Source organism: Panicum virgatum, chromosome 2N (genome assembly GCF_016808335.1).
Source record: "Panicum virgatum strain AP13 chromosome 2N, P.virgatum_v5, whole genome shotgun sequence".
NCBI lineage: Eukaryota > Viridiplantae > Streptophyta > Magnoliopsida > Poales > Poaceae > Panicum > Panicum virgatum.
The window spans coordinates 38685901-38698018 of NC_053146.1; the positions used below are offsets into that span (position 1 = coordinate 38685901).

The 12118-nt window shown below is 51.0% G+C and overlaps 2 protein-coding genes across 5 annotated transcripts; both read left to right on the forward strand.

The window, feature by feature from the left end:
- The first annotated feature begins 1165 nt into the window (after positions 1-1165).
- Positions 1166-3123, forward strand: LOC120660385 (phosphoribulokinase, chloroplastic-like). 4 transcript variants are annotated; one of them, XM_039938899.1, is made up of 5 exons: positions 1166-1778; positions 1859-1943; positions 2036-2120; positions 2250-2494; positions 2606-3123. In XM_039938899.1, the coding sequence occupies exons 1-5, from the start codon at positions 1285-1287 to the stop codon at positions 2846-2848; spliced, it is 1152 nt and encodes a 383-aa protein (XP_039794833.1). In that variant the 5' UTR covers positions 1166-1284; the 3' UTR covers positions 2849-3123. The 4 variants fall into 4 exon arrangements, with proteins under 4 accessions (XP_039794833.1, XP_039794830.1, XP_039794831.1 ...); XM_039938896.1 differs by having other exon boundaries at positions 1179-1778; positions 2234-2494; positions 2603-3123; XM_039938897.1 differs by having other exon boundaries at positions 1179-1778; positions 2234-2494.
- Positions 3124-10062: 6939 nt separating this feature from the next.
- Positions 10063-10622, forward strand: LOC120662587 (E3 ubiquitin-protein ligase RNF149-like). The gene has a single exon (XM_039941703.1). The coding sequence runs from the start codon at positions 10113-10115 to the stop codon at positions 10620-10622; it is 510 nt and encodes a 169-aa protein (XP_039797637.1). The 5' UTR covers positions 10063-10112.
- Positions 10623-12118: the final 1496 nt, after the last annotated feature.

Sequence of the window (12118 nt, forward strand, 5' to 3'; positions counted from 1 at the left end):
GGCGCAAGGACGGCGGAGGGCTCGCGCGGCGGCGAGCAAGCCCGAGCGCGGAAAAGCGAGAGAGAGGGGGAAGGGATTGCGGAGACTCGTCACCTTCCGGCGAAGCTCCTGCGGCGGTCGAGATTGTCGGGGAAGAGGTGGAACGGCGGCGCGGTTCGGAGCTCCGAGCCCCCAACAATGGCGACGGTGGCGCGAGCTAGGGTTTTGCGAAGGCAAAGGTGGTGGCTACGGTTTGATGCGGGTCAAGGGCACCAGGCGGTGCTTATATAGGGGCAGCCGAGTGCCTGGGCGTGCGAGCCCGAGGGAGCGGCACGGGGCGAGGCCGAGTCGGACTCCACCGCGAGTCCGGCTCGGACACGAGGTAGGGGACACCCCTGACGGGCGGGCCCCACGGGGCAGAGGGAGAGAGGGAGGCGCGGATAGACGGGCTGGGCCGGGAGAGGAAAAAGAGAAACGGGCCGGCGGGGTGGTTTTGGGCCGCGGGAAAGAAAAAGAAAAAGAGAAAAAGAAAGAAAGGTATGGGACTGAAAAGGAGAAAAGGAAAAGAAGAAAGGTTTTCCATTTTCTTGAAACTTGATTCAAACATATTCAATTTAAATTTGAATTCAAACTCAAGTTGAACAACAGACAAATAAAAGATGCAAAGCAGCATGAATGCTCACAACCTATTTTCCTTATATTTATTTTATGGTTAAATAAATTATTTAATTTCCGATAAATGCTCTAAAATACAAGATAAAATAAATAAAACATTATCGACCTATAGCACAACCAAATAAATTTATTTAGATTCCTAATTTGAAATTTAGGGTGTTACAATCCTCACGGAAACTTCACCGCGCCTCGCCGGTTGGCCGGTCTGATACCTTGGGGCTCTATCGTTGCACTGGCAGTTGTGCCGCCGGTACATGACGCCAATTTCTGCAGTCCATTTCAAACAGCTACTGTTGAAAATCAAATTTGTCGACTTGATCATTTATCTTGGCCATATTTGACTACAGTATATGCATATCCTGTGACCCCAAAAATTAATTTTTATTATTTTTGAAAGGTGCCAGGAAGAGCACCGGACCAGGCGTTCTTTCTGGCAGGCTGGCACCACGTAAGCCCCGCGGGGCCCACCATATCTTGTTCCACAAAACCACCGCCAAGCTTTCTGGCCAGAAGCCGCAGGCCGCAGCAGCATCGTAAGGGACAAAAACCAGAGCTCCATGGTCCTGGTGCTGGTGGTGGTGTCAAGAGAAGGTCGGCCTGGCGGTCTCTTGGCGTCGTCTGGTCTGATCCATGGCGGCCTTCGCGGCGCACTACTCGCCGGCGGGCACGGCCATCCTGCTCCGAAGCGGGAGCGGGAGGCGGGCCTTCCCCACCCGCGTGTCGTGCTCGGTGGCGGCGGCGGCGCACAATAAGACGGTGGTGATCGGGGTGGCGGCCGACTCCGGGTGCGGGAAGAGCACGTTCATGCGGCGGCTGACGAGCGTGCTCGGCGGCGTGCCGGACGAGCCGCCGAACCCGGACTCCAACACGCTCGTCGGCGACACCGCCACGGTGCTCTGCCTGGACGACTACCGCTCGCTGGACCGCGCGGCGCGGAAGGCGCGGGGCTTGACGGCGCTGGACCCGCGGGCCAACGACTTGGACCTCATGTACGAGCAGGTGAGGGCCCTCAAGGGCGGCCGCGCCGTCGACAAGCCCGTCTACAACCACGTCACCGGCCTCCTCGGCCCGCCCGAGCGCGTCGCGCCGCCCAGGATCCTCCTCGTCGCGGGGCTGCACCCGATGTGACCGCTGCTCTTGCCTCGTCAATTTTGACGGCAACACAATGCGTTGCTCAATGACCTATTGCTGCTGCTTGCTTCAGGTACGATGAGCGCGTCAGAGATCTGCTGGACTTGAGCATCTACCTGGACATCAGCTACGAAGTCAAGCTTGCATGGAAAATTCGGGTCAGCTGTGTAGCAAGATTGCTCGCTAGTAGGAGTAGCTAGTTCTGATCTCTGCCTGGATCCCACAAACATCTTAAGCCTCTGTCCTGCAGAGAGACATGGCAGAGAGTGGGCACAGCCTAGAGAGCATCAAGGCCAGGATCGCGGCCAGGAAGCCCGACTTCGACGCCTACATTGGTAAACAACCCAGCCTCCTTTGCATGCTGAATTATTCCAGCACCAATCATACCTTTTTGTTTTGTTTTTTTGAACAGAATCACACTGCAACACTGAGCAGTAAATCGATCTAGTATGTGTTCCCTGCAGACCCGCAGAAGCAGTACGCGGACGCCGTGATCGAGGTCCTGCCGACGCAGCTGATACCGGGCGACGACGACGGCAAGGTGCCGCGCGTGCGGCTCATCATGAAGGAAGGCGTGAGGCACTTCGCCCCGGTGTACCTCTTCGACGAAGGGTCCACCATCAGCTGGGTCCCCTGCGGCCGGAAGCTCTCCTGCTCCTACCCCGGCATCAAGTTCGCCTACGGCTTCGGCACCTACTTCGGCCACGAGGTGATGATCAGCATCGGCATCATCTCACCATTTCTCAGCACGCTAGCATTTCCCTTTGCGTTTAGATGCCAATGGCACTGGCACGAATCTTATGGTTGGTTTTGGCAGCAGGTGTCGGTGCTGGAGATGGACGGGCGTTTCGACAAGCTGGACGAGCTCATCTACGTGGAGACCCACCTCAGCAACCTGTCCGCCAAGTTCTACGGGGAGGTGACGCAGCAGATGCTCACGCACGCCGACTTGCCGGGCAGCAACAACGGCACGGGGCTCTTCCAGACCATCGTTGGGCTCAAGATCAGGGAACTCTGCGAGCACATCGTCGCCATGACGGCCGACGACGCAGTCGAGGTCTGATGTCTGATGAAGCCGGTGTTGATCGGAGGAGGGCGACCACATATTCTGGTTGCTGTTCTTGTAACCGTAGTGCCGGATAGATTATCATGTTGCATTGCGGTTCAATAAATTGGTATGTTTGTAATTGTATAGGAGATGTTGCAGGGACAGTTCAGTGAGCAGTAAGTTGCATGCATGTCCACGAGATGTTGGCGCCCTTCATCTATCTATCTATACTATATCTATACTATAAGGATCCTAAACAATTGAAATTAGCATGTACTAAGATTAGCCTACCCATTCTTCTCACAAACCACCTTTTGATGGCCCACATGTAAACTCAAATATTTGACGAAGTCTAGAAGCAGACGGATTTTCGTCAATCCGACCATACGATTCCGCCAAAACATTAAATTTCTTGTCACCAACCGTCTCGCTACCCACCCACCTGTACCCACACGAAATTTCCGCGCGTCGCTCCTCACCCCACGCTACCCTTTCCCTGTGCCCCCGCTCGTCAATTGCCATCACCCCGGCCACTTGCGCCTAGGTGTCTGGCCCTGCGTGCCGCCCGCCGCCAGCCTTCCCCACCCCACGGCCACGGTCGAGCGCCCCTCCTCCCCGGCAGCTCGCTGCGCCCGCCCCTGCCCCCCGGCGGCGAAGGTCCATGCGCGCGGGCGGGCGCCCGTCCCTGCCCCGGCCGTCGACGACCTGCGCCGCCTCGCCGTCGCCCGCCGCCGTTGGGAGCCCGCGCCCCCTCTCCTCGTCCTCCATGGGGGGATCCGGCGCCGTGCAGGTCACCATGGCGCGCCTCGAGGATGAATTCCGCCACGTGCTCTCCTCCCGTGCTCTCAACCTTGAGATCCAGGCGCTCACCGACCTCAGCTCGCTCTCCATCAGCAGCGACCGCTCCAACTCGGCACCATGATTAGAATACATATGTGTAACCATAAATGTCAAGTTTGCTCCCTCAGTTTGTAACAGTTTACAAGAAAATGAAAATAGGCTTTTAAGTTCTTCCTCAAACTCTGCATACATCCTTCTTATATATGATTCAGCTGCGGTCTTCAACGAAGGAAAATTTTGGATGTAACTAACTGGTTCCTTCTGGCGTGATTTAAAATCTGCATCCAACTCATTTGTTTGTAATTGTACAGGAGATGTTGCAGGGACAGTTCAGCGAGAAGTAAGTTGCATGTCCACGAGATGTTGGCGCCCTTCATTGTAGAAAGAATTCTGAATTTTATTGGTGTACATTGTACTCCAACTCTTAAGTTCGTCTAGACGCACGATCGCTGTTGGCAAGTTAACCGGGTAACGGCCAAGAGCAAAACGAAAAATTTCGCACTGGGTGTTCAGATTAGATTACTGGTTTGCATGTGCCTACTGCCAACAGAAGGCAGAACGCATCCCAACGCAAGAGCATCATACCTCCAGGTCGGTCTAGTTAACCCATCAACTATATAATAAAATTGGTATTCTACGTCTCGAATCTCGAACTATCCAAAACTATCTAAATAACCTCGGTGGTTTTTCGTTTACGTGGCATTACACATGGACAATGACGTAACAATAGCAGGTTTAAAATCTACTATTTTCATCTACATACCCCCATCAATATACTTTACGCCTTATGATTTTTTTTATGCATTTCACTAATTTAGATCACGCTTGTGTGGAGGCACTACGACTGCGTGAACGATGATGTGGTGTTGACCTCATCCCTATCTCTCTCTCTCACAATCATGTCCCGCTATTCACCTTTGCACCTTTATACCTCATTAATTCCTCTACAATAGAACCATAATTGTGCAAAATCGAGGGTCAGTACCATGTCAACTTTCATGTCGTGATCTACATTAGCAAAATGCATTAAAAAAATCACAATAGATGAAGTATATAATTGAGGAGGTTCTGTAGACGAAAATTAATGGTTTGGGGTGAAGTAGATTTCAAACTTTCTATTGTCACGTCATTGTTCACGTGTAATGCCACGTAGGCGAAAAACCACCTATGGAGTTATTTAAACAGTTTTGGATAGTTCAGGTGTAAAATATCTAGTTTTTAGTTGAGTGTTTAACTAGACCAACCTCAATAGGTCGGTGGACTTATTCCTTTGGTAAATAAGCATGTGAATGAATCATATGCAATATCAAAACTCATGGATTTGGAACATGTAGACCTCCTATTCTATTTTCTTTTGAATAAGGGAAAACTCGGGTTTACACTCTTGGACTATCACAAAATTCCGATATTCAACCTTCAACTACGAACCGGATAATAGAGACCATCCAACTGTTGAAACTAGAAAAATTTGACCCCTTAGGTGGTTTTGAATGTGATTTTTCAATTCTGTGAGAATTAAAAATATTCAAATTTAAACTAAAAAATTCATAAGTAATTCATTTAAATAAAAAAATACAAAATATGTATCAAAAGTTTTCTTAAATTCTAACCTACCCATTGGCACGATACTTGTCAGTTATTCAGATCTAATTTTTTATATTCATAATATTTAATTCCTTGTAGTTATGGCTATTATTTTTGAATAACTAAGATTCAAATAGATAAATAATAGATAGGTACATTTTCTAGAAAAAATTTGGTACTAGTTTCATATTTTTCTGATTTAGAATGAATTAGTTTTGATTTTTTTAGATCTAATTGGATTTTTTTATTTTTGTAAAAATATAAAACTACCTTCGAAGCCATCCAAGGGCCAAATTTGTCCTATTTTGGCAGTTGGATGACATATATTATCCGATTTTGTAGTTGAAGGTGGAAAATCGAACTTTTGCGATAGTTCAAGGGTGTAAATCGGATTTTTCCCTTTGAATATCGATGTTGTGTTGGACAAGATCTGATTATCTAGGAACTGCAAATTGGTCGATTTCACTTTTGTTGAAGTCTTTGTGGATAAGACAAGTTGCTGGCCTGATGCCTAGTTCTGTGCAAGCATAAACTCGATTTCATTTTAAAACCTGAGCTGACACATTTCAAAACAAAAACTGAGCTGAGTAGCTTACTGACTGTATGCTATCGCTATCAGTTCACATACAAACGCATCAGACTTGACATCACTGTCAACATGAAGGATGAAGCAATCATTTGCAGTCGGAGAATTTGGCCCCTTCAGAATTCAGTCTTTCAGGAGTCATATGAGCTCTATCAGAGTCCACAAAGCTATCAAGCTGCAAGATCGCAATAGAACATGCCGCGATCTAGAGAGCAAACCTTGACACAAGGAAAGAACCTCTGAAAGAGATGCAGAAATTACACCACTCTGAGCGGAAGTTTAGCACGAATCACTTTCGAAGCAGAAGAAAACTAAAGGAGGAGAACAGCTTGAGACGTTGCTGAAGCTTGAAGCTGAGCAGGTCTCTTCAAGACATGCAAGGTCGCTGTCTCTGACTGAATAGAGTGGCGTCCCCCCTTTTCGTTGTTTGGCCGAGAACTTTTTTTTAATAAAAGGGAGAAGCACTGCCACATCATATAAGAAGAAAAATCATTCGTATATGACGCGCTGAAGCGAACACCATCACCACACAAACAACACAAAAAAACAACACATCCAACAAAACACTACACCACCACAAACTGGGAGAGTAAGCAAAAGAAGCCACTACGAACTGCGCCGTCGTCGCCAACACTGCGCCACGCCTAAAGCCGCGGCCCACTGCAATTCTGAGCGGCACCTCGAACTCCTCCACCATGGGAGATCACCCTCAAGCCACACACACGATCGTCGATCCCCCTGTCCCAAAGGAGCATCTGCAGAACACCCCCGTCGCAGCGCCGATGAAAATCACTAATCCTGGCCACTCTGCGTGGGGGCCTCGCCTCTCCCACCGCCTCTCACTCCTTTGCCAAGAACTCAGATATATGAAACCGCCATGAGAGCAACACCTCCGCCCAGCCGACACCGGGGTCACCGCACCAAGCGCGCCAGCCCGAGCATGCAGCACCCATGGGCCCTCTGGACCTCGCTGTCAGCACACTGACCCACGCACCTTCTCAGCAACTGCACACAGGCCAACCAGACCACCAGCAACATTGCCACAAAGCTGTGATGGGTCTCTATAAGCGGCGCCTCCAGGAAGGATGTGACGCCAATGGCGCCGCCATCGCTCGTCCATAACACTGGACCGGGTTTTCACCTTGAGAACCCAAGCTTCAGGACACGGCACCCCGTAGTGGTTCCCCAACAGGAAGAACGACGCCCCAAGGGCGCCGCCACCACTACCACCGGCAAGAGTGCCGGTGAAAGCTTTCGCCCAGATCAATGTCGTGCCTGTCGCACACTCACGGGCAATAAGCAGCAGCATGCTCCCCGTCGCCTCCGCAACGCCTCTGCTGGAGAGATGACTCGGCACACTCCGGAATGCCACCACGGCACCACGAGAGCACACCAGTGTACTGGGAGCACCCAGCGCAAGCCACCCGCCCCCACCATCGAAGCAGCGCCGAATCCGCAAAGATGTCGAGGAGAGACAGGGAACACCAGCCATCACTTCCGTCCCCACTGCCCGCACGCAGATGTGGTTTCTTATGGACCATTCAGACCATATGTTGCATCTAAAGCCCGTTGTGCACTCGTGCTGGAGTTATTACCCTCACTCATACGAGTATCCCCTTCCTTAGGCATCTTCTTTTACTGCCCGGGTCTATAACCTGTGTTACATGGACACGGGTGCGGGTGTCGGAATCCGACTCGGATGCAGGTGTTCGATTCGGCAAATCCTAAAAAATAGAATTCCAAGATTCGTCAAATATTTTTTTTTAATTTTACAAATAAATATGTAAATATACAAATAAGGGAAAAGAGAAATGAATAAGGGAAACAGAGAATGAGATGGGCTGCCATGCTCTTTGGCCCATGTTGACATCCAGCCCACCACGTCCTTGCCCTAAGCATAAGCAGCCCAAACAGCCCACCAGGTATCCCCCACTTTATCTTCACCCGATGCCTCCCATCCCCTGTTCGACGCCTCGGGTCGATCAGCGATGGCGAGCGCTCGCCCCTGCCTCGTCTGCCCCCGCCATCCCAGCCTCCACCGCCGCCGAGGTTCGTCCCCAGCCTCCTCCTCCTCCTCCTCTGCGCAGCTGCCCCTACCTCCTCCGCCGCCTCCACTTCTCTCTCTCTTCCCCCCCCCCCTCTTTTCCCGTGCTGGCGGAGGACGGCGGCCGGTGCGTGCGGCGGAGGACCGCGGTTGGCAGCCCGCGCGGGAGGAGGCGGTGACGGCCGGCGTGGGCGCGGCGAAGGCCAACGGCCGGCATCGCGCGGGGATTGGCGGGGGGCACAGCGGAGGACGGAGGCCGGCACGGGCGGGCGCGGCGCGGCGGAGGATACTGCTGCAGCGTGTCTAGTACGCGTCGCATCACGTCCGACGTGAATCGACGCGCGGATACACGTCGACGCGCCAAAAAAATTTTGGAGGCGCGTGTCCCGGTAACACAGTCTATAACATCTTGACTTCTTGGGGATATATTATTGTGTAACAATCAGAGGGTCAAGGTAGTTGTTGTAAGTGTAAATAGGCGGTTCAGGAACAGTTTGTTCCCCTTTTCATCTAGTAAAGTTTGGGCAGAGAATTCCTGTGTTTCCTGATATCTTTGTGCAACAGATTTTCACATGCAAGGTATGTTTCGCCTTGATGTGAGCTTCATTCAGAGTTTCAGACAGGGGTCAGAATCACGCGGGTGTAGGCATGGATCTCATAACAGGCATCGCAAACTCGAGACACTTCATGATCAGGCGTCGACAATTTGTAAATGAGATAACCAGCCGCAGCTGTTGCCCTGTTGATAGTTCTCACTACGTCCCGGAGGTGTGGTGACAGTAGGGCAAGCAGCAGCATGTCTCTGCTGCGTCCAGCCTCTGCTGATCGGCCCTCCTGCTGTTGTTAAGAAGCATGGCACCCGTTCACGTTCAGCTCCCTCTCAGCCGGCTCCGTCGGCTTCTCTGGTTGCGGGCATTTGCAGCTGGTGATCTGGGCCGTTCGCCATCTGCTCGACTCAAGCTGGTAATGGTTTGGGTCACAACCAGCTCTGACAGTTTGGTTCTTACTGTGGGTCACTATGGTTCAGTGAGAAATGATTTACATTGTAAAGTGGTCTAGCTTGGTTTAGTTTTGGACTTCGACGAACTGCTTCATTTCCTTTTACCTCGTGAAATAAATTGAGTTCTGTGGAGCATTATTCCCTGCTTTCCTCGTTCTCTCCTCGAGACAAATTTTCACCACAAATAAAATAACCGGATAGAAATATTTCCTTACTTATAGAGCCAGACTGTGCAGGCAACACGCAAGTAAGATAGCATTGTATGGTTTGATAATGGAGTGGAAATCATAAAAAACAATGGGAGCAGTTTGGTTTTGGTAAGATTAGTTTGGTTCGGTTTTTTAGGTATGTGGTTTGGTGTGGTGGGGTTCGAAGGGTGAGTATATTTCACATTTAGCCTGGTGCGGTTTTGGTCTGGATGTCGGACCATTAGTAGCTTGAGCTCGATGGAACGCCGCCCCACCTCGAAACTTGGTCATGGAACTAAAGAACTATGGAAGTGGTTCTCTGTAAGCTGGAGAAGTCAAGAACTGAGTTTAAGAGCAAGTATTATGATGATTGGGGAGCTGGCGAAATATTATGTGGAAGAGAGAGCGCGCAGGAGAGAGTGAAATGGGTGACTCGGCAGACACAGGCACCGAGCGGGCAAAGAGCACTCTTCTCGATTCTATTGGTTGGGCGTCGTTGTCCATGCTGGATCCCACACTCGGCCATGCTCTGCCTGCTGCGCTGCACATTAAATACTGTGTCCAGCTGGACTTTATTTCGCCCGCCAACTATTAATCTTGCTCTAACTGGGAGGGAGAAAGGCTACACTGACCCATGGTTGCAATGGGCTTGGCCCAAGTTGAGAACACGGCGATGATGGGCTACCAATGAAATGGAACTTCTGGCGTCCAATGGGTTGGCCCCGATCGCTGCCAGATCAGCGCCTGCGGCGCTCCCTTCTTCCATCCCCCTCCGCTCTGCAGCGCTTCTGGCGTCATGCCCGGCCGCCGTCGGTACTCGGGAATCGAGACGCAGGGCCCACCCGGCAACAAACCCGGAAGCCTCCCCCCCCCCCCCCCCCCCCCCGCGTCTACAAATATCCACCGCGCCAATGCCCAGGCCTCCAATCGCGCACAGCACAATCCAAGAGCCACGCTAGAGAGCGAGCAAGAAAGCCAGAGCGAGGGGAGAGAAGAGGCAGCAAGAAGCAAGGAAGGGTCAGGGAAGCGAAGGCGGCATGGCGTCCGACGACCTCAGCCTCGGGAGGGCCTTCGCCGTCCTGCTCGGGGTCTCCTCCCCCGTGATCATCTTCGCGGGCTACAGGGCCTACCGCACGGGCCGCCTCGCGAGGGGTTGGCGGCGGCTGCGCGTCTGGGCGCTCGGCGGCGTCACGACCCTGGAGGAGGCGCTGGGCTACAGCTGCGCCATGTGCGGCGGGAGCTTCGACGCCCGCGAGGAGGTCCGCACGCTCTCCTGTGACCATGTGTTCCACCGCTGCAAGGGCGACAAGTGCAAGCATGTCATCGACGACTGGCTCCGCGAGAACCGCGTCGCCTGCCCGGTCTGCCGCAAGGTCGCTCTCCCCGTGCTGCCGTGGAAGGCGCCGCCGACATCGGCGCCGTCGGCGTCGGACTTGGAGGATCCACTAGTGCGGCAGGCACCGGCACCACCAGCTTCGTCTTCTGGGTCGGAGGAGCCGCAGCTGCCGCTTTCGACGATGGCGTCGGGGGAGGAGCCACCGCTGTAGTCGCCGGTGTCGAAGGAGTCACGGCCACAGCCAGCGCCGTAGACACGCATGATCGGGCTTGGGCGGAACGGTGCTGGATGTAATAGCGTCTTGCCGAGCGGTCTGGATCAGTTCTTGGAGAGGTTCTTGAAGGATTCTTTCGTCGTTTTGTTTCTGCATTCTTGGAACTGAGCGAAGGGTAGTGCCTCTTGTCTGACGGTCTGGATCAGTTCTTGAAGGCTTCCTTAGTTGTTTGTCTTTTGCTTTCTTGGAGCTGATTAAGCTTAGCTTGGGTTCCTATTGTTCAGAGCTGTGATCTCAGTTCCCATCTGATGAACTAAACACCTGTATTTCAGTATTTGGCCAAGAAACGGTGATATGTTCGTTCTTGGATCTGTCCCATTGTTCTGACAAAGGCTAATAGATTCTTGTTGATTGATTTGGTAGTCAGTAACATCTTCTTTGTGCCCCAATCTGGAATTGAAACTGCTGAGTGAGCATCTCGGATGCGAATGCAGGATTTGGTATAACTGTTCACTGCAATGTATGCTAACCTGTTTCAGTAGTACTCCTAGATGGCATCACTTGCTTCTGTTCAAACTTTTCTTGAGTGAAAGAGTTCTGTAGATTCTTTTATATTGCTTTGATAATCTCTGTTCCATTTCTTGTTCTGCAATGTCTGAACGCGGTACTGATACTGCATATATAGTGCCAGTGGGCATCTTGTGATGACAAATGCAGGGTTTTGGTAAGAAACTGTTTGCAGAAATCATGCCCTTTTCTTGCAATATTTCCTGACGCCAATCACTTGTATGGTAATTCGTTACCCTAGATTTGGCTTCTGAAATCAACATATGATTAAAATTTATTGGGAAAAATCTTTTGCTACCCTTTTCTTGTTTGGAATATAATTTTTCATGCATTCCAGGTCAATACAGCACAGCTGGTAGTCTTCTACTGATTGCATCAGAGTATCAGACTGTTATACTGTATTAGCTAGTATATACCGCTAAGTAACTGCCTAGTAGAAATTGTTGTTCTCTAATATGAAAAGAATCCATTTCGGTTTAATGTTAAGCACAATGTGCTATTGGGAAAAACAAACCTATATGTTAGGCCTGTGTTACTTAAATCTGCAGCTTGCTGTTGCATATCTGAACTTAGATAAGATACAGTCCAATTAATGAATGGATCTAGGACAGACCCAAGATTGATCTCGTGGTCAGTTCAAATTGGGGTACTGCTCTTCTTTCTGAGTCCAGTGTAAGTATCAGTTGGGCCTGGCCATGTCAAAAGCAGAACCTTCTATGAGTAACATTCAGAGTTCTTCTTTCTTCTTTCAGAGTTCGTAGGATCTGCGCATTCTTCAGACTGCAGATGGTCAGTGCTTTCCACAAATTTCGCGAAATTAATCCCATGATGATGTCGACGTGTCAATGAACTGTCCTCATCACCTCTATCTTCAGGCTGGACACCGAGTTGCAGTTTTTAGTCCATTCACGATGTCTGGGCTTGTG